Source organism: Ruditapes philippinarum, unplaced genomic scaffold, assembly GCF_026571515.1.
Source record: "Ruditapes philippinarum isolate M1 unplaced genomic scaffold, ASM2657151v2 ctg2108_1_1_1_1, whole genome shotgun sequence".
Classification (NCBI taxonomy): domain Eukaryota; kingdom Metazoa; phylum Mollusca; class Bivalvia; order Venerida; family Veneridae; genus Ruditapes; species Ruditapes philippinarum.
Genome location: NW_026863651.1, coordinates 186,900 through 211,048, shown reverse-complemented (window position 1 = coordinate 211,048; position 24,149 = coordinate 186,900). Strand labels below are relative to the sequence as shown.

The window sequence follows — 24,149 nt, the reverse complement described above, 5'->3', positions numbered from 1 at the left end:
GAATTATAACAAAATGTATTATTTTATTTTACTAATTCACTCACTATTTGCACTTGGATAGGCATAATGTCACTTTCAAAACATCTTAAGATTAATTAAAGCGGCAAAAAGTAATCTTTATAGATTGGTTTCTAAAACAGCTTCTCAGAAATTATGATTGTTTTTGTATATCAAAAATACATAGAATAAAACAGTAATAGTTAAAATAACAAACCTTTGCTTAATTTATGTAATTTACTTAAACCTCTACCGGTTTCACAATATCATCAGCATTTATTTATGTTATAAATACATAATATAGTAAATTAATGTCATATGTAGACACAGGCATTAACTAAAAGCAGAAGATTAAAAATATTAAAAAGTTTGCAAAAACACTTTTAAAAACAAACTCCAAATGAAGCGAGCTTGTGTTGTCATTGTCTTGTTGTAAGAAAATTTTCTGGTCTTGAAATGTTTCTTTGGAATGGTATTAGGACATGTTTCGTGAAATACTATATTCTCTCGTTTCCTTAGCCCAAGAAATTTCTAGAACAAGCTGACAGAACGGAGTCGTTTATACCAGAAAAGGAAATAAGCTGATTGTATTTTAATACGATTTTCTACTTAATGCTCTTATCGTAGCGAATGGATTTACGCTATCGTTCTATATAACGACCACAAAATAATTATTATTTGAAAGCACTATTTTCATTCTCTTTGAAACTGTTAACGAAGTTAAAGTAAAATCGATTGTTATTTTATAACAGTTACTGTTAAGCGGTATTCAAATACAACTTAGACATTGCATAATTTCCTTTCATATTATCAAACTATAAATCAAAACAGATATATTAGTATTGAATTATTTATTTGTGAGGTCTTTAACCTCCTTGTCATTTCACACTTGTGTGAAAAAAAGCAATGTGACATTTTGTTTTTCCTACCTGTATCGTATAATGTGTGAACGTGTAAAGAATGTTTTTGAAGATGTTATGATTAATGACGTTACATCTGCTTCAACGTCTCATATTGTCACACTTCATTGTGAGAATTAATGAAACAAAATATTTCTTTTAACGTCCATTAAATGTCTATCAGATATAATGTTCAAACCATTGACTTATAAGCAAACCATCTTTCTGAGTTTTAAAAGTTTTTTTTTTTAATATTTATAAGTTTTCAATTTTTAACTTGAAGGACGAACACAACAAAACACTGCCGGATGATTTTATCTTTTTCTTCCCATAATACTTACAGACATATTTTTTATGAATATCATCCAAACATGAAATAAAAGGAGATATCAGTGTTTAATTGTTCATCGGTTCTATATTTCAAAGCCTCGCCAGTTCACAGATTCGAAGCACATCAAAGAAATCTGACATTTTGTTTTACCACCTCTATGGTTAATTGCATTGTTTGTCTGAGGTATGTGGTTTGAACGTGTAAAGAAAGATTTGAAGCCTATTATGTTTGATAACTTCATGTCTTCTTCCAAGGTTCATAGCATCACACTTCCTTCTCACTTATAATGAAACAATTAAATATAATTTATTTGACTATGGTCAAATCTTTTTTTGTTTGTTTACGAACTACATGAAAAATATAAATTTTACAATCCAAAGAATATAAATGACATTGCAAGGAACGATTTATAATTATTTGTACACTACACTTTTACCTTTATAACAACAAAAAGATATCTCTGAACCCTCCTATGCTATTAAGCTTTATGTAGATAAAGAAACGCATTGAACCGTTTTTACAATAAATGTTTTGATAACAAAGCAATAAGAACTCATAGACAAACAGGTGCACATTAATTAAAAGATGCAGTAATTGATTTACTTCTGTCGAATAGTAAGAAGTACAGATAATCAAAATATACCCAAACGTCTCCCACAGGTATTCTTCAAGTGATCCATGAACAAATATGTGATGGATGTAAAGAATTATAACTTTGAAAGCTAAAGTAAGCATAATTTAGGCATCTAAAATAATTCTAATGCATCAAATCTAGAGTTGTTGAGGAGAATACACAAGTGTGCTTTTTACCCTTTTAAAGGAAAATAATTAAACTAAAACCACTTAGCATTAACAAGCTCAATTAAACCTAGTTTGAACCATGTTCAAGTGTGTCGTCGTGTTTGGCGAACTTCATTGGTTCCCGGTTTATTTGTTCGCGTAAAATATAGTTGAGGAAAAGCTACATATAGTTTCAATTTTGTAATAATGTTTTTCTAATTATACACGTTCAGTATTTTATGAATTCAAATTATATTCTTCTTAATATAAAATGTCAGTAAATGAACAATTTTATATATATTTTTTGCAATATTTGTGCGGACAACAAAGAATATCACTATTAAGAGAATTAAATGAATTTGAAGAAAAAATCTAAAAACGTTTTTTTTTTAACACTTGATAATATAACGTTTTGCTAAAGTTGATTGTCAAATGTGCATTTTGAATATGTATTTTGCTTTGATTTACAACTCTAGTTTATATTTCCAATGTTAGGAATATCCTACCTAAAGGTTTAAGCGTGTTATTTAGTTTCGTTTTGAATAATTCATATACTTTGAACAATATGGCAGTTATTTCAGTTAGAAAATGTGTATTTAAATGATACTGTCTATTTTAGTTTGCACATAACTAATAACATTGTAGATTTCAACGCATGACTTATGGCAAGAGTTGTAAATAAAATTACAGACAGAAGTAATATCAGTGAACCAATTTGTTCATAAATATTTAATATAGAAAGTGAAGTTTACATTATACACATTTGTATGATCTGATCTGTTCAATAAAAAAAGTATTAACATAATCGTCTTTTCTATATGGAAATACCACCTTTAATAGTTTTGTTGAAAATGAAACATTAATCGGTCAAGGACGAATCTATATCCTCCCAAGTAGCCGGGAAAATTTCGATGACTATTTACAAAATCTTTTTGGCCAGGTGAATAACTTATCTGTCCATGCTGAGTAAATTCAGAAAATGTTAAGGAATTATGGCAAAATGTATTCTTTATTTGACTTTCAGCTATTCATTCACTATATGCATTTGGATATACATTATGTCACTTTAAAGATATTTAAGAGTAATTAAATAGGCAGAAAGCAAGCTTTACAGATTGGTTTCTAAAACAGCTTCTCATAAATTATAAAGGTTTTTGTACATCATAAATACATTATATCATAAATTAATGTCATATGTTGACACAGTCATTAACTGATTACAGAAGATTAAAAATATTAAAAAGTTTGCAAAAACACTTTTAAAAACAAACTCCAAATGAAGCGAACTTGTGACGTCATTGTCTTGTTGTAAGACAATTTCTGGTCTAAAAATGTTTCATTGGAATGGTATTAGGACATATTTCGTGAAATACTATATTCTCTTGTTTCCTTCGCTCAAGAAATTTCTAGAACAAACTGACAGAATGGAGTCGTTAATACCACAAAAGGAAATAAGCTCATTGTATTTTAATACGACTTTCTACTTAATGCTCTTATCGTGGCGAATGGATTTACGCTATCGTTCTATATAGCGACCTCAAAACAATAATTATTTGAAAGCATGATTTTTCTCTTTGAAGCAGTTAACACATTTAAAGTAAAATCGATTCAGGAACTGCAAAAAACATTCAACTTAGAAGAAATGTTTGTTAACTCAGATTTTTATATTAATCATTATAAATGAATTGATTATTAGGTGGTGAGATTAATATAATATTATATACTTTAATCAATTTTTATAAATTACATTTGTAAAAACTTTAAAGAAACGTGTTAGTAAGATTAAAAAAATTATCTTTTTGTTCACCCGTTATATCTCGATAACAAATTCATTTTTTATATAATTAAAAAATATGTCAAGTGTGTATGATACATTAAGTGTTGTCTAAATATTGAACATTTTAAGAAATATTTAGCGATTTGATTATACTACTTTGTCTAAAAGTGCGCTAGAGTATAACTGACATTAAATTGCCAATAATATTATATTCAAACCTCATGTTGTTTCTTTGAAGTGAATTATTTTAAAAGCTTTTGAGTGTCTCTTCACATTTTGTCTGGCTATTTACTTGGCGTGATTTTTTTAATATATCCTTTTTCCATTTTTCCTTTCAAATAAGAGTTAAGTCCAATACGCTTTTCGAAAAAAAATAAAATAGAAATAAATATCAGTAGTTAAAACACAGGACATGCTGAGCTGTAAGTGCCTTATGGGGAATCAGTTTAAAGTACAACAATTCAAACATGTCTCTTCAACGTTATTCATATAGCTTTACTATACAAAAAGATCTCTAGAACTGCATTTATATTCAGTGGCCATTTTATGTTTATATTTTATAAATTTAAACTATAAGGGACTTTATGAAAATTATAATCGTTATTCATATACATATAAAACAACTGATTTAGAGAATTTCCAAGAACTCAATGGAAACAATGTTTCGCCAATACTGATTTATTAATTTGTTTTTTTTATTGAACAAGCTAAATTTTTGCTCTAAATTTTCATGTTCCCTTGATAATTGTATAATTGTAAACCTAAGTTAACATTTTAATTAAAAGTGTTGTAAATTTCATTTGAAATACATTTTATCACATTAGTAAGATATTTGTTACAATATCAGTAATCATTTTAAGCTACCGTGATTACATGTATCTTACAAATTTCATAAATAATTTTATCATAAAACATTGAGAGATGACCGCCATTCTTATATTTCATTACAATTAAGCTGATATCCTTAAAGGAAAGTGAAGAAGTGTTCATATATGAAATATGAATGAGGTTACCGTTAACGCAAGAGCAAGTTTAAACTCTTCTTTATCTTATTTTGCTTTTCATTAATTAAGCATCATCTGATGTTGAAAACGCTCAACATTAAGAGAGTATCAAGCGACTCGTGTCAAATCTGTCTTAGTCATTTCTGCTTGTATCTTGTCTCATTATCTTGCTTCCTTGTCTCTTGAAAAACTATTAATAGGCCTCGAAGACGTGTTTCACGACATTCACACTCCCAATTACTGATCTGTTATTGCAGAGAGGAAATTAATCTCACCACTTTAACGATTTCTCTCAAAAGAATTCATGTTGAGTTTAATTTTCGGTTTATCATTTTTTGCTGTAGCTTTTGCATTTGGCACATAAGGAAGTATAGAATAAAATAGTTCAGATGTTGATGGAAAATACTCATAAATGTTTTTTCAGGAAGTTTAAAGGAAGTAAATTTTGATTTATTTCAGAACAGTACACTGACTTGAATGCATAAAAAACAACAACAAAAACAAACAAAGCAACAAAAACAAACAACAACAATTTGTTCATTATTATAAAATTATTTGTGCAACAAAGCATGCATCTAAAATGTTCTAGTTTATTCGAAATTGATTTTAAGACGGTGCTAGGGGGCCGGAATGGTATCTTGTACTTTCCACCATTGTCCGTTTACAGGTTCAATCAAAACGTTCTTGCAGCGTTTTCAATTTTGCCGTTTTGGACATTTTGAAAGAAACACAATACCAGCACAAGTGTAAATTGTGAGTGTACAGGTAAATGTAATTATAATATTATTATAACTTCACATTATGTCATTATTTTGATAATTCTTTATTTTTATTTTTTTAACATGAATAATTATTAACTCACGTGACCCATATGTATTTCTATAGATATCCTTCGTTAATTATCATTTCGTTCACTTGATAAAAAGAATGTTTGTCAATTTTATTTCTAATAATCCTGTTAAAAAGTGTTTTATAATGTTATTTAATGATATATATCAATTAAACATATTTAACATGTTCAGGTCAGTTTGATCATGGCTTTTATTATAAACACCAGATTGGTGTAAAAAGTATCTTTACATACTTTTCAAATCGTTACACAACTGAAACAAGAGGGAATTTCCACTTAAGTTTAGAAACTAAAATGTTTTCATGATCAACGATAGAGAAATGTCTTTAAATTCATTAGAACACTGACAGGAGAATTAAGATGTTAACATGTCATGCATATTTAATGTTGCATATTGTAAGAATGTCTTTGCTGGAGATTTAATTCCGACTCATGGATTACCCTCGACACTTGATAAATATTTTTGATTTAACCTTGTCTTTTCAACAAAAAAACACATTACCTAGAAATATAGGAGCGAGCTGACCGGACACGGCGGATAGTGGTTGTATTCTTGAATTTGGTGATATTTTAAAGGTGTGAACATAAACACGAGTTTTACAAAAACTTTCCCAAAAACATTCTTTTTATTTAACGTAGTAAGAATTGTGGTGTTTTGTAACAGACAACTGACTAGGGAAACAATTTTGGAAAGTAGTTAAAATATCAAATAATAATAATAATAATAAAATTACAAACAAAACAAAAAATTAAATAAAAGAAAATAAAAAAGGTAAATAGATGAATTAATAAATGAATGAATGAGTAAATAAATAAATAAATAAACTAATTAATTCAGTAATAAAGAAACAGAAACAAACGAGCAAAAAAATCTAATGCTCTGAGGATGAAAATACGTGATTTGGCTATCCCGTGCACAATGATAAAGATCTACCAATTTCTTTTCGAATTTTTTAAATAATTTGTATTGTTACGTAAGTTTTTAAAACTTAACTTTACTTTGATGGGTCAATATTACACGCTACACGAAGATAATTAGGTTTTTGCAAAATATATGTGATTAAGTGTCGGAGTACCAGTAAAGGCAATGTCCTAAATGTTCAATTTCTTTAACAAACACTGAAATCTAATGAAGACAAAAGTATTTTTCTTTCATTATGAGATTACGCTAGAGACGATAACAATGTTTCATGAAATAATTGCATGATTTTTTTAACCATGTATTTTTTGTGACAGACATTAAGCTGCTTCACTTTTTTACTTTTACATCTTTATCTGAGATATCATTGTGTTGTCTCTCAGGTAAAAAAGAAAATTATGTTTTTATAAATTTGACAAAAAGACATTGGTTGATTTACAATTATGTAACAAACGTCGTATTGTTACGAAATTGATTTCATTTCAAACGGTTACATTTAACTATTTTCAGCAAAAGGTTACTCTAAAAAACATAGAGAAAAACAGAATCCCTAAAGAATGTCTAACACAACAAAATTGAAAATATTGCAGGCTCGGTTTGAGTAACATCACAATTCAGTACATCACTACTTTCCACTACTCATAAGAAAGCTTAAACATAATGAGGCATGTAACATGTCAAGCTTAATGTTCAACTACTTTTGCAAATGAGCTCTGAGTATAGTATCTTATTTGCCCATTGAATAACATAAATATGTATTTCATATACCAGATGCACCTAGTAACGACAAGTTTGTTTCAGCTACATAGATATGATCAGTTTGCATGAAATTCAAACGGATAAGCTGAAATGTAGTCTAAGCCCGGCTGTCGGCTTATTGCTACTTCCTCGTTTTTCTGTCAATGTGTGTCCTTTTTCATTAGTGTCTGTCTGTGCATTTATTCTTGTCTGTGTTATTTCCAGTAGATAATTACGCTTTTGATTACATAGTATACACTTTGAAACAGAAAAATTTTGCAAGTTCATTTATTCCGGATATATCTCAAGAATTGGCTAATTTTCATCAGTTTTGATAAATACACAAATATAACACGTAGAAAAATAAGGCTTTGTTAGCAAAGCACTTTTTGATTGCAAATATCGCAAACGTAAGTTCATTGTTACATCATAATCATTTTTTCTGTTGTAAAACTTTATTATATTTAAAATGCTTAACGATGCATATTGTTTACTTGATACTTATGAACAGAACCATATGAGATCACTTGTAACAAAAGCATGCTTTGTGGTTATCAAATGAACGTGGTAATCCCAATAAATTTTCAATTAATGTCGGATTGTTTTGCTTAGGGTAACAATAATTATTTTCTCTATTCCAATGTTGCATATGTATGACTTCAGGTTTTTTCGCGGATAAGAGAGCTTGTGTCAGCATTTTTGTCGGTTAACCTTTAAATAACGACTCACAACAATGGTCACTTAAAATATCATGTAAAACTTTTGTTTTCTTATCTATTTAACTATGCCATAGCTCAAGACAAAGAGCTCTTGTAGGGTCACTTTCGTGTTTCCTAATGAAAAGCAAGTTGCTTTCTATTGCTTTGAAGTGCATTTTAAAGAGGTTAGGGTAAAAGTGAAGGTAAGTTTAATTAAAGATATTTAAATTAAAATAATTAAAAAAAACAAAAAGAAGAATACAATAACAACCAAAACAAACAAAAAACAAAACCATTAATAGGCACCAGCTTGATAAAATACGAATACATTTACATGAAAAAACAATCATATGAATCAACAATGGTGTAAGTTGTATTCAATTACGTTATTATCAAATATTTATTTGTTTTCCTCATGACATTAAGTCATACATCTAGGGAGAAAAACAAAACTTCGGAATTTCAACAAGGTACATTATCAAGGTGTGTTTAACATTAACATATGAACAATATCATTTTAATGCTTATTTTCTCATTTGAATTAATATATAGGATATATAATGTCTTTATTGGCATCAGGATACAGTTTCAAATGATAATTACCTTTATTTTGCTTGCAAAACTGAACGTTATTTGAAATAAGACGATACAATTTGTTTTGATTAGATAAAAACGTAAGATATATAATCCATAGTTTGCTTGCTTTGTTATAATGGATAATGTTTATCTTTGTGTCTTTTTAATTTATTTAGCAACTCTTAGTTTAAACCATATATTTACATAATAAGGTACATAGAATAAAATTACGGAGTTGAAAAGCATTTTAGAAATTGTCTTCGTGATTAGTAATTAAATAATTATATATAAATGGTAACAAAATATTCAATATATAAATGAAACTATACATATCATATCGTCTTGTGCTTGCTTTCTTACGTATAAATACTATCTTTAAATAAGTATTCATGAACTAAATTCAAGATTCATAACTGTTCAAACTGTCTTTTTAATATAATTAGCAGCCTTTGTCAAAAAGAATCGAAACAAATTATACTTTGCTTTAATGTAAAACATAATATTACCATAACAAAAATTGCACTATAAAATTAAGAAGTTTCTAGCATTATCAATAATCATGGCATAAAATATATTAAAAGAATTATCAAGTATTTTATATTATCACAAAATAGAATGATTAAAAGAAAACACAATATATCAGAGGTGTTTTCCAAAGCGCGTTTCACGTATTGTAATTTTATATTGTTTGATTTTTTTCTGTTATATTTCATGAAAAATTCTATGGCATTACCAATCATTGTTTCAATGTTAAACATCTGTTCCAGACATAATTTATAATATTCTACATGTTACATGTATACCCTTTGTTATATCAAGTAGAAATCTGAAATTAATCTGTATGCAAATTAAAACTAAAACATGTTTCAACATAATGATGTTTACAGGGAGGGCGTTGATTGCATATTGCCTTTAGTTTGTAATGATTGCAAGACGTTAAAAATTTAAGTCAAAAATAGGTTAAAGATGCATTTTTTTGATGTGTATCATCATTGAAATTCAATATTTATTGATTACACTGATATTTTTAAAGTATCAAATTTACTCTATATAGATTATGATAGCTGCTGAAATTATTTCATTTCCGATCACTTGACTTAATTGCTTACTCGCATCATAGCACGTGTTATTACATCCCTTCACCCCTCTTACCACTTCAACGGGTTTGAAAGGATGAGAAAATGTTAAATGACATAGTTTTTCTTTACTATATCTAAGGTCATACCCTTTCAAATTAATTTTGAGAACATGTATCTTAAACGCCCTGGAATAATGTCAATGAGCGGTTAATATACCCGACACAATATGTTGAGACCAATTAGAGAAATTATAATTTTGCACGAATGCCACTGGTATCGGATCAAAATTACCTCTTCGTTTTGTTGTCAACTTATTTTATTACTTCCTCATTTGACTGACAATGTTAGACCTTCATTAATGCATGTTAACGCAGTTTTTATTGTTTGTGTTTTATGCAATCAATTTTCTGTCTTGCACATTTACATTTTGTAATTTGGTTTATTTTTCAAACTCATTATTTGTCTGTCTCTTCTACATAAATAATGTTCATATTCCTTCTTGCTTAAGTAAACCGATATATTATATAAGTCCACAAATCTATAATTATTGCAAACAGCGAAAATTTTCATATCGTCTTTTCATAAAACGTTCTCGTATTTTTTATTGTTCAAAGACGCACAATAATAACATAATACTTTTATTAACATCATTATATGTATATTTAATAAATCTGCCTTTTCCTACATCACTTGCAACAAAACACATAATTTGTTCTGACACGTTTGTAATAGTGCTTTCGATAATATTTAACTTATTATATTGTTTATGTATGACGTCAGGTTTTATTTCGGTTACGGAACTTTTGTAAGTTAGTTCCAGAATCAAAAATGTTGTTCAAGCCAAAATTCAAATTAAAAGAAAGAAAAACAAAACAAATGATAATAATAAATTGTATACAAAATTAGCCAAAACTTACAAAAATAACAATATTCTTACATTCCTGATAAAATAGAAACTCTTCATTGTAACTATGATAAGAAGACAAATAAAGAGTAACGATTTCAGGAAGAAGGAAAAAGAGGAACGAATATTTGCTATTGGGAATTATATCAAGGTGCTTTATTAGTGTGTCTATGACATTAACATAAAAACAAGCGTTTAAATGATTATTTTCTCATATGAATAAAAGTTAAAGAAATATTATTATTTTATTGGCATATTGTATTAAATTAATCACGAGATAATGTTTTAGACATTTATGATAAAATAATACATTTCGTTATGTACAGTTTCATTTCATTCTACATTGTACTAAAAAGTATTTTTGTTACGCAGTTTCATTTTATTTCAAATTTCATTAAAGAATTATAATAGTAACGAGTAATATTGTACTAAATGGGCCCAAAATAAGACAATAGCGATTTATTTTGAATATCTTTAGTTTTCGGAGATGATGCGGTAGAGGTCGAAATTGAGAGTACTGTTTCTGTTCTTCTGTGTATTATTATTGTTAGTCAAAATATAACAACATAGGTGGTTAACTGTTGTTATCTTCACGTACATTGGCTTTCATATATACAAGTGATTTTATATCTTATGTACAGTTTCATTAGTTTTCTTCTTTCTTATGTAATATTACCGATTAAACAGTTTTGATACTGATTACGCTGCATTGCAATCCCTTTTACATTAATATTCTATTTTGCCAATTATGTTCAAAGAATAAGAATAAATGAAAAAGATACAAGTACCACTTTCCCAAGCTTTCATGATATGGCTTGATTCAACTTGAGACAATGCCATTCCCTTAAGCTGTCTTGGCAATATCAGTAAAGTTCAATTAATAAAGATATGACGAATTTTTGCTCTTACTATCTTTAAAACAAGGACATTTAGGAAAACAATATTGAGCCTTATTTCAATTAAGATTTCTTCAAACATCAAACTGAAACACTAATTTAAAAAACATGTCTTTTAAAAGTCAAATAACGGAAACGAACACAAAACGGAATTTAAATGAATATTTGAAATACTGAAGAAATTATAATTTATAGCAGATGCAGAGACACTGTTTGAACCATTGACATTTATAACATTGAATATATAGGAAAATGAGAAAGTAAAAAGCGTACATTAACATATAACCTATATAAATGTCGATAAGTAGAGAGACTGAAGTTATTTAGGAGGGAAGCAAATGCAACATAATCTTAAATTATTATTCACCTTTAGTTTAATGTAATTGAATTAAAAGCTTTTAAATTGGTTTCCCAAGCCAATTTTTAATATACCAAAATGAAATATTTAGACATGTATATGAAAAAACAGAAAGAAAAATAACACACAAAACAAAAGATTTCGTTTCCTAAGAGATTTCTATTTGTAAGAAAGAAAAAAGCTTTTAATGGAATATATACATTTACTTGTCCATTAAAAGAAGTAAATAGGCGCCATCCGTATGGTATAATTGGGATAAGAAATATTTCATATTAGGCGAGTGCTGAAGTCTGTATAATGGGGGATTATGAATATCCCTTTCAAGAGAGTGTCGAAGACGAAGACGATTAAATTATCTACATACATGTATATATGAATAGTAAAATGTCTGACAAATCACACATTGTATTTTGCTTGTTGCATACCAAAACATTCATCAAAGAGAAAATATAAATGAAAACGAGTAAAGTGAACGTACGTCGGTGGGGCAGGAATATTTTGAGTATTAATTTTTACCTTGATAGTAGTAAATTAACATTTTCAGTTTTTAACAATACGGGGGGTGTTTGGGAAGTTTAAGGACTTTTGCTGTAGTTTGATAAATAATAGGAATTGAAAAACAAGAAAAACACCATAAAAATATTTAATTCTTTTACAGCCAGCTGTAAAAATTACAATGAAAAACATTAAACAATAAGTAAATTACAAATAAAACAAAACATACACCGAAGCATACCCGGAGCACACTAACGTCAGTGCTAAATATGTTAACGTCAAATTTACCTGATCGTCATATCGACTCACTTCTCGACGTAATCTCCATTCACAGCGAAAGATTTTTTATGCCTCTTGACCCATTTGTCGTACGTGTCCTCGTACCAGATGTTGTCGAATGACGAAACTATTCTCTGTGTTTTAATTTGTAATTCCAACCCGGAATCAAAGCGTCGACCACGCAGCTGTGCTTTGATTTTGGAAAAACTCGGAAATCCATCGGCGCGAGGTCTGGGCTATAAGGTGGATGCTCGAGCATCTCGAATCCCAGGATGCTGATTTAAATACTAGCGAGGTACAGCATTTCTTTGTTGTACTAGATGCTTGAATCATTTTATACGTCTCGGTTGGTGTCTTTTCTATTCCTACACAAAACTGGATGATTGCCCTGACTTCAACGTCGCCTATTGACGTCATTTTTCTCTTAATATGTGTAAGCACCAGTGATGTTAAAACCGTTGTTATTCAACAATTGTAACGATTTCCGAGTAGAATTTTCAGGAAATGACGTTGACGTTGTATTTAACGCTCATGCTTTTTCGTGACGTTATCCATTGTAATTTAAGAAAATTATTATCAATTAAATATATCGGTACCATTAACTAAAATACGATAAAATCTGAGTGCTCCGGGTATGCGTTATGCGGTTCCTATAGAAACAAGTTTCGAGCAGTATTTGTTCATTCTTGTAAATGAGCGTTATACTACATATTGAGCACATATTTAAATTACATTTTGTGAAATATGGATAATCCCGAACCATTGAGGAAAAAAATACAGCAAAAGTCCTAAAACTTCCCGAACACCCCTCGTAGTATATATAAACGTTTGATGTATCACCTTCAGACATTCCTCTTAAAACATTTGTAATACAACATTGAATGAACAATTTAGCTCCGCATTTATGTTTAATTGTTGTTTTTTTTCTTGTTTAAGCAAATTGAATTATGTTAATTAAAAAGGAAAGTATTGTTTTTGAAAGTACATTTATTTTATACATAATAAATCAGGGAAAACAACAAAAATAAGAAACGCTTGAAAACAGCAAACAGTTTCTGTTCATTGTTTTTTTTCTATTTTGTTACACAGTGCCATATCACCGTTCTAACGCGTATAATTCTCCGGAATATTCAAGTAAAAAGACAACGTATATTCATATTATATATGGTTATCTTTCAATTAGATTTCTTTCTTTTTATTGTAAATTTGTTTATAAAACGAAAGTATGAAACTTAACGTTTTTTTCTATTTGCTATCGTTAGTAACGTGTATTTTATGTTTAAGTATAGAGCTGACGAAAGGTGTGAAAGATAAAATTTCAGATAATCATTGACTAATATTTTTCTTTTATCAAAGCTTAATATATTTTTTTTAAGATATAATGTTTTACCTAAGGAATTATTTAACAACATCACTATTCGGAATTCACTATCCTTCTAACATTTCTGTACAAGAAAAAAAAAATTTTGTGATTAAACTGTGTTTTATATGTAGGTGTTACTATAATAGTATATATATTATATTCTATGCGACATAACCTGTGATTGATTTACTGATCAGATTCATTGGTGTAGTGAAAAATCTTTAACGAGCACTTTCGAGCATTCCTTTGTCCATATTGGAGGCGGACATTCGCTGCCTTGAGAATTAAATGTATCCTTAGTAAAATAGACAGGACTTAAAAGGACACATTATCAGCTGCGCACTATAAATCGGATCATAAAACGATCAGTGCCATTATCAAAGTTCAGCGAAATACCAAACCTAATGGATGTTTTAAAAGATGAAGACACAGTAAGGATTATAAGGGCCAGGTCATTTCGGGAGCATTCAGAAAATACCGGCGAAACACTCAGGCGAGTCCGATCTTTTAAAACTACTTCGAAAGGATTAGTTAATCGAGGAGACTCATTTGAAACAAAACGAGCATCACCGCCAAATACAATTGGTTACAAAGGCGAAACACTAGATATCACACAAAATTCTATAATTGCAGAATCGGATTTTCCAAAGTTAGAAACGACTCATAGTGGATTTGTGCATAATTACCTAAGAGTTTTATTTACGGGTGCAGAAGGTGTAGGGAAGTCCGCTATTATAGATCAGTTCATGACTTCTGAATTTCTTGGATATGGAAGTTTTAATATATGTAAGTAAATTAATTTTGTCGTTTTTATGATTATATAATAGGAACATACATATTTTATTATATTATTTCATATTGCATTTTTAGAAAAATAGAATTAAGAATAATTTGTTAATTTTGCGTTGTGTGCATAAAATGCATATATTATGTACAACTCTTGTAACAAAAAGAGTATTGATCGAATTCCAAACAATTAGTCACGCCTTTTTGTACCAACAAATATTGTAGTTTTTAAGCAAAATGATTTAAGTTTACACACTCTCTAAAGATTAAACAATGCCATCTTATAGAAACGTTTATTGAACTTTCTGTTTTAAGATTTCTATTTCTATCTTATGTAATAAAAGTATGAATTGGACACACGAAGTCGTCATAAAACATGATGATAAATCCTCTAGGCAAATTAAGTGAGAAGGTCGATTTGCTTTATGAGATCTGTTTGATATTCAGCAGTCTAATCTATTTACAAGAATGACATGATTGTTCTATTCATCTATTCATCTAAACCGTAGCTTCTTTTGTTCAGTTGACGTTTTGTCTCCTGGAAGTTTATTAGTTTAAACATAATTTATTATGTATTTAGGTTCATTGTGAAACAAATCCGCTTCCTGAAACTTACCAGTACACGTATAAGGATAAAGTGTCAAAGCAAGACTAATGGTCTGATTCATGATCCTTAGTCTAAGAGGCAGTAATTTTAAAACCTCGGCAACAACTGCCCAAGTTTATTGTTATCTGATATTATAATGAACCCTTGCATGAGAAAACAATCCTTGACGTCATTTCACAAACGTTGTTTGAAAAAAAAAAGAAAATGGCGTTACTGTAGTTTTCTTGTGCCGGCGTATTTTGTAATTCGAATATAATCAGTGATGATAAATCTTACAAATTTCCAGATAATTACAGAAAGAGTATTTTTGTACAAATGTTACAGATCAACAAAATAAAATTACATTTTAATGTTTCCTTTACCAAGCTTCTAGACATAGACAATTCAGACCTTTGCCAATTCAAAAATGTATGTAGCTACACATATAAATCTAAAACCACATCATTTCTATGTTAGAACGGGTAACACACTTTCCAGGAATGTCCTTCTACAAACCTAAATTCCTTTTTTATCTTTTCCTATTTTATTGATATACTATTGTATACCATTATACCAATCTAGAACAGTTGCAAAGGTTGAGCTGAACATTGAACTTCTAAGTTCATTGAAATTAAATGTTGCGCATATATATAACAAGTGAATCGTATATGATTTATAATGCGGCAGATGTAGATAAACTTTTTAAATAATGCAAACAAATAACTTAATTTTATTGGCTGAAACATTTTGTATTCTATGCCGAATATACCTCAAGAACAGAACAGAAACGCGCTCGATAAAAATGTTTTCTACGTCGTAGATAATTAACTACATGTGTGTATCACTTCTAAAAATATTACTGCGTTATGTTCTTTATAGCATATTTTTCGATTAAAAAATCATTACTTCAATAGGTAGTCATTTGTTTAAACCGTATTGCTGAATATTTGCTTGAATGCAGCTTTTGCGTAGCCGTTGAAAGTTTGTCATCATGTTTACGCGAGTCTTTTTCCCGAATTTCCCGTCAGCGAACGGAATAGCTAATATTGTAAGACAATATCCTACTTATGGCATGACTTCATTGTATGACCTTTTTGGAAAATAACTGTAGTTTACAGATTCAGTCTGAAACGTCTCGAATTATAGGTTCATATTATAAAGATATCTTTCAGAGTGAGTGCCAGACAATATTAAACACATAAATTCAAGATGAAAGCAATCTGACATTTAAGTTTTTTTTGGTTTTTGGTTAAAATTGTGTACGTGTGCGTTTCCTATATGGCTCAGAAATATAATAAAAAGTTTGATGTGATACGATAATTAATAGGCACATGTTTGGTTGCTCACCGAATTACAAGCGCTTAATAAAACTTGTATGATATACTAGTAAGAACTTGATTAAACATGTTAAATCAACTGACAGTTATTCCACATTGCAAGGAAATAAAACAAAGATTGCCAGTGCGATTTTATAATACTTCAAGAATAAACGTATTTGAATAGTACTGTATATGAAGTTGAATATTTATTAGACATTGACCTTGGATGAAGTAGAAGATGTAGCGTAAATTGAAGCCAGAAGGTAAATGAAAAATATATAAAAAAGCATTGCACTATTTTCTATCATGCATTTATGATATAAGAATAATAAATAAAGAATAAAAGCAGGTGCGCTATTTGAAATTCATACGTCTTAAGTTTACTAGAGTGGCTACATCAATAAAGAGCTAATACCCACTCATGTGAGACAGGTGCTAATGAATTTTTCTATCTTGATACTTCAAATTAACCGAAATATTGACGTACATTTGATGGATGCTTTGAGCAGCAATTCTGAGAGCCACAAAAGAATAAATAAATAAATCTTACATACTTCTTGTTTCCTTTGTTAAGCTCATGGGAGTGTAACGAATTTACTCAGTACTTTAATTTTGATATTGATGAACAGTCATTAACTGGAGTTTCTTTTCGCAAACAGGATTTTCTAACTTTTTATAATTTTTGAGCGGAATTGATTTAAGGAAATACTTTTGGATTTTGCGTTAAAGATATTAGTATTTTGGGATGAATTAAACATATTTATAAGAGGATTTGTTGATTGAATGATCTTGAGTATTGAACGTTTGTAAAGTCACGTAGTTACATATTGTATTATAATTACAAACGAACAACAATGGAAAATTCTAATGACCTTGACGGTGAAGGAATAAGACGAGTTAGATCGTTTCAAGAACGTCAGACTAGAAGAGTTGAGGTTCATCGACGTGTACGATCATTTAAAACAACGTCTAAAGGACTTATAAATAGAGGTGATGAAGTTAAAGTCAGCTCGAAAGAGTTCATCCAATATGACTTTGTATCTAGTATAGAGAATGACCAGTTAAACGGTTTGCGGACTGGTTTCAGAAAGTACAATATACCACAAGTAGACACAACAGAACCATGCACAACTAAAACTGATAAAAGTGATAATAGCTTTTTTAGGGTTTTTATAATGGGAGCGGGAGGTGTTGGGAAGTCTTCTATTGTCAGCCAATTTATGACATCCGAGTATCTTGGACATTGCCATTTGAATGTTTGTAAGTTGGAGTTTATTACGTTTCCCTTTTCCCTATTATTTTATAAGAAACAAGTGCATCGCTTCCACCTTTATACACGTTTCTCTTTAGATATAATTTATTATAATATGATCTAAATATAGCTGCAATCTCAATTGTCCAAACAGTAATCAACGGAACGTTTTATAGAATCATATTCACTGGGTGAAGTATCATATTCACAGGCTAAATTGGATTTTCCCAGTGTAAAAATAGATTGAGACTCATATTCAATGGCCATATATCGTAGACTGTTAATTACGCGTGCTTATTAAAAAATAAATGTTGCGTTTTGTTCTTTATGGCATATTTCTCGATCAAAATATCATTACTTTACTATTTAAGTTAAAGATTACACTGCAATGATGAGTATAAACTTGAATTACTTTTGTATACGCAGCGTAGTTGTTGCACGCTTGGCACGTGCGTCGTTTTCCCCTGCGCTTCACCGAAACAGGCAAAAGCTTAACATGTATAATATTGTACTTTCTGTGATTTTTTTAAAGACTTTTAGCCTATTCATATAATAAAACAAATATAGACTAGTGTGCCGTTGAATATGATGTGATATTCACTGACAGAAAGTCATATTGACCTCGGCTATCGCCTTGGTCAATATGTCATCTGCCGGTGAATATCACATCATATTCAATGGCACACTAGTCAATAATTGTATAAATGTTGTGTAAATAATTGTATTATGGCTAATATATAATCAATTTAATTGATATAAGTACACTGGATTTGTACAATAATCGCATCATATAAGAAAGGAATTAAAGGTCTTTTAAAGAATCATTATTGTTATTTAACCAATCATATCTTCATCATGTGTCACAATCAAACTCAATTTCATCAGCAGCATTACATTTAAGTTTTAATTATTGTAAATAATTATAATAATATGATGTTCAGAACTTCTTGTATGTCCGTAAGATTCAAATAAGATAGCCTTACATCAAGGTATAATAACTGACAAAAATATTGTTATGTATAACTGTATTGTTAAAGCATGGTAATAACAAACCATATTAAAACATTAAAAAGTTTAGCTAAAAAGCAAGGCATTCCGCCTCTAGGTCCAGATAATATAATTAAGACCGAAAGTCACCTGTATTACAAAGGAAGACAAATGTTGTAGTGAGTGACGAATACCAGCCCATTACTATTTCAATATTTATAATTTAAATGATTACTGAGAAATACCTTTAATTGCAACTCATAGTTGAAAGTAACCTTCAATCGAACTTCTATTGAAAAACGAAGCTTTAGTTTCATGAAAAATATCGACATGAAATGATGGCAGAAGATTCTTGTTTTTGTTTTCAACTTTGTATTCAGTTCATACGTTTTGTATATATATTTGCCATATTGTATATTACAATAATTGTTATCCTCTGTAATATATTGATTTGAAATCGATCTACTCGTGAATGTTTTATATTCCAGTAAAAGCATTGTAGCATTGCAATAGTTTCAGTACACTCAAAGTCATATATTATATCTTTTTATGTAAAATACATATTAAATATGTAACAAAATATAACATCTGGTAATGCTTGACTAAGGACAATGATCTGCAAGTACATAGAAAACCACAATTAAACAAGACTTATCTATGAATAATGAATGCATGAAGAGGCTGCGCAGCCTAATGCGCATTTGTTATATATGGTTTGCAAAATTAGCAAAGGGAAACTCTTATTTGTATTGAAATGTCAGACAACTGTAAGCCCAACTTATTAATCGTGAGTTGTTTTAGTTATTTTGTTCTTCATATTGGTTGAATAAATTAAGTGAGTAAGCAAACACTTAATACGAAAACTGCATAACACTATTATTTATTTGATCTTATTATACATAAAAACTATCGAGCCTGATATTTGCAACTTAAGAAGCCTTTTAAATTATTGTGATTGATTATTTACATCATTCACCAATAATTAATATATATTGGTCGGTTATAAAAATGTTTTTGATTTACAATACAGTATTGCCTCGATTGTGTCCAACTCACTTTCACGTAATACGTACGAATGATATGATTCAGATTTATAAAATGAACAAGTAAACTTAAGGGAAAGAATGGGTTTGTTGAGAACATGCTTATTCCTTTATGATTTGTCGGATTATGTTTTACATTCTGATTCATTTACGTTTATATGCTGTTGGAACTTTATTTTATGTCATGACTTCCAATTTTCTGTGACAACATTTTTCTTTTGAATAGGACATTTTTCACTATTTGAGGCCTATAAGAGTGGGGAGGGGGTCGAAAGTGCGTTGTTTCGCGTATATATGAGGTAAATGGTTAATCAGCGTTATCTTCTAGACGTAAGATGAATATTTAAAACCTTAAATTTACACTGTAAATGCGAGTATGTCTGGGGTTATACGGATATAATATAATAAAGGTTGATATTTGTTCATAATTATGAATTATTCTTGTGCAATATTATGCCAAGTAATCAAAGTATCCTGTGTTCCTCGGTCGTGTTTTGAAATGCGTTAATTACATGTTAATGCCACTCTCCCTTGTTGATATTGTTTTTATATAACCCTGATAATATTACATCCCTATAACCACCGACATACTAAAATTTGCAGTTTAAATTTAAGGTTTGACATATTCATCCTACATCTAAAAGATAACGGTGATTGACTGATACAAGTGTATTTTATAATTATGTGTACACGTCACTATATAATGATTTCTTTTTAATTGTAAATGCTTATCAAATTAATAGATTTCTTAAATTTTAAATAATTCGCATCAGACGTTTAGAAACATTCTTGTTTCCAGATATCTCAAGTTATATTTTGATACTGGCAGACGTTTTTGATTTGAAATGTATTCATCTTTCTTTCTTCTTTTATTATTGTATTTTGCTATTAATTTTCGAGTAGTAGGAGTAATTGAAAATGATGCAAATACTACATAAGTATGTTTTCAAGAGGTCTATGGAACATCTTGAGACAACGTGATTATATGAAGGAGATACAAACAAAATCTAAAACAACAGAATTATATAATACCTTTGATTGATTTATTTTTGTTTGATTAAACTTGTAAGTTTGTTCTCGTTCTCTAAATTTCTTCCATTTCATACATCATTTCGGTACCATGCTTTGTGCCTTTGCAGTGGTGAAGCGTGCTTCTTATATAGATATTTATTTATTTATGTTTTATGCACTGACTGAATAGAGCTTACAACACAGGTAATGATCAGATGGCATGAATGTGCCGGCTGATCTTGGTCTGCACTGGTCGCATGGGTAGACGCTGTTGCCGACAGCAGGCTGAATGTTAATGTCATACTTTAAGTATAATATTTAACCTATCTTTACGCTAGTCACATTTCTTTATGATATATTTCAAACTATTTGAACAAGTACATATATATTGATTAGACTAGTTAACTTTATAAAAACACCCTGGAGTTTGCTATGGTTTAGCAGAAAAAATACTGATTTGGTAAAACAACACAAATATAATTTGCAAAGCAAAAACATCAATGGTTCGATTATCATTTAAGTGTCTAAAAGTGATGAAGAAAACTATTCATGTTCTTGGCAATGGCATGTATAGATACAGTTTATTTGATATTTTAATGCAGTTTTGGGAAAATGTGTGGAATTAGTACTTTGTATATATATGATGCTCCATGATTGTTTTCTTTTGTATTTCTAACAATTAATATTCACTTGGAATCATCGCTAAATGAATAACTTATTGTGTGCAGGATAGATATATGTATGATAATAAATTTGGTAATATATTTCCTCTTGTTTGTATTATAATAGTCAGCTAATGAAACATCATATAAAAGAGAAAAACCTTACAAGACTAAGCACGCATTTTAGATATATGAAACAAACCGAAAATTTCTAGTAATATGAGGGAGAAAACGAATGTTCCATTCCATATAAATATATGAGATCAAAGATCAACAATACGATATAAGGTGCATCCTAAGGTATATATTGACGCTCACATCTGTTATATAATAAAACATATGCATTTGTTGAATGAAGTCAAGGTGTTCTGATAAAACCTTTAACAAGTGCGGGACTTGAACAGATAAGAAGAGCAAGATTGTTTCGAGAAAATAATCGACAAAAATCCCTAGTCCATCTAATATTTTAAAACTATACTTCAAAAGAATTGATTAATCGAGTTGAATTATTTAAATGATAACCAGGATGGCAACACAAACAAAGCAGGGGAATAAGTACACTTGAGATAAGGCAGTTTAGGGATTCCGAAGTTAGATTCGTCTATTGATGCAATAGTGCGTTTTTATTTTAGAGTCTTAATGAGGGCCCCTAAGGTGTTGGAAAATCTTCCATAACTGACCAGTTCATAACTTCTGAATGTCTTGGATTAGAAGACATTAAGCATTTGTATGTAAAATATTCTGGTTACATATTTCTGTCATTGATAAAAAAGGATTTTTTTTGGTGATCTTTTCATTAGGTAGACACACTGCATTGACGATATTTTAAGTTTTCATTAAGATTATTTTTATGCTTCAATGTTATTTTGGAATCTAAGTGTTTTGGATAAAAAGTAACAGTTACTGAAAATATTATGTTACCAGTAATAACTGGGTATGGAATAGGATCACTTTCATGCAATTCCATCTTTCAAACACATGAATAAGTGGCATAACTTTTTCTCAGCAAGTTTTAAATTTTATTTTTTGTATAAACTTCATCAAAGAAAAAAATTATCGGAATATTCAAGGGAATGTTGTATTTAACGTGCCACTAAGACTTGAAAAAACGTTGCATTTAAAAATCATTCTCAAGTTACATTATTCGTAAGAAAAATGCCTTAGTTACATCTTCACAATTATACATCACATACATAAATAAATTAAACATACAATGATTATAAATTATCTTAGGTTAAGGGATCTATATATCTTAAAATGGTATACTAGAAAATATATTTTGTTTTCAATGTACACTTTGCACCAATCTGTTCCTTATATTGACATGTTTTCTGATTTTTAAAGTGCTGACTAAAAACTAGCATGTTCATGTCTAGAATACACAGGCATTTTCTTTCCGAATGACCAATCAAATATATTGCTCGGTAACGAAGCCTATGCTTCCTAAATGTCGCTTTGTCATATGGGACGAAATGGCATTTATGGACATCGGCAACATCATACATTATGAAAGGAGATCCATATAAACTTTTATCTTTTGCTTTATTAAAAATTTAACAGAATATTTGTACAGATAATTATCATACAATCAGAAAGAGAGAGTGTGGTAACATTTGGATCTTTGAGGTAGTCCGCCGTTCATAAATAATTGATATCAAGTACAATGATTTAGTTACTAACCTGCTTGTTTGGTTTATACTGCATGAACCTTTTCCTGCTGTTGGTTACTGACACTACCAAACCGAACACAGTAAACCAAAATCAGCCGGCCAGCAAGACCGTGCCGTCTGATCATGGACTGCATTGTTAATTGTTCAGACATCGTTTGTGTTCATGTTGTGGACCTTTCCGGTCTTTCTTAGCGGAACATTTAGATTCATTGCTAGGTCAACTGCTCACAAACAATATCACAAACATAACCACGTGTTCTTTTGTGCAAACCAGGTCAACAAGTGACCATTTGTTATCTAAGTGTAGCAATTGGATAACAAGATAGCCAATTTACATAAAAATGTAAACACTGGAAAGGTCCAATGGATTATATAAACAAACTACTTTATATACACACTCAGATGTTTTGGTTTGTTTCAGACTTAAAATTTCTATCATTTGAAATTTAGAAAATGTGGTCAGTATTGTAAGCACTTGTTATATACCATGTAAACAGAATTGTCATTTAAACATATAAACATCACATTCAAAAGATTGAAGTGCGGTCTTAATGTAAACAATATTCATTATAAATAATGTCAAGTATTTTCATATTTCATTTCGTCGTCTTGTCAAAGACTCAAATTATGTGTTTATAAAACATACTCAAAGTAATCTTACACAAGCTTTGTTTTTAAAAGTTAGATCTGAATATTGTTCTATGGTTTGTATGTTGGATGTATATGGCATTTTACATTGTTAATTTGATCAATATTGTATAATTATCCTTGAGACATCTTTTAAATAGACATACCGTAATGACTGTAGATTTTATTTCCTTTTTACACTTGTGTTCATTCAAGGAAATGAACAATCTATTTTATAAACGAAATGTGTCTGGTTCAGCCAC

General features: G+C 29.5%; 1 protein-coding gene across 4 annotated transcripts in view; it reads left to right on the top strand.

The window, feature by feature from the left end:
* The window catches only part of LOC132722833 (ras-related protein Ral-B-like), a 104,375-nt gene that overhangs the window by 12,738 nt on the left and 67,488 nt on the right, over nt 1-24,149 (top strand). The window contains exon 1 of one of the 4 annotated variants that reach the window (XM_060707415.1): nt 14,333-14,729. The exons of 2 other annotated variants lie outside the window; for them this stretch is intronic. In XM_060707415.1, the coding sequence (XP_060563398.1) occupies nt 14,348-14,729 (382 nt within the window). In that variant the 5' untranslated portion in view covers nt 14,333-14,347. Of the gene's footprint in view, nt 1-14,332; nt 14,730-17,247; nt 17,895-24,149 lie in introns of those variants that run through there. One more of the 4 variants, XM_060707411.1, reaches the window with a different exon arrangement.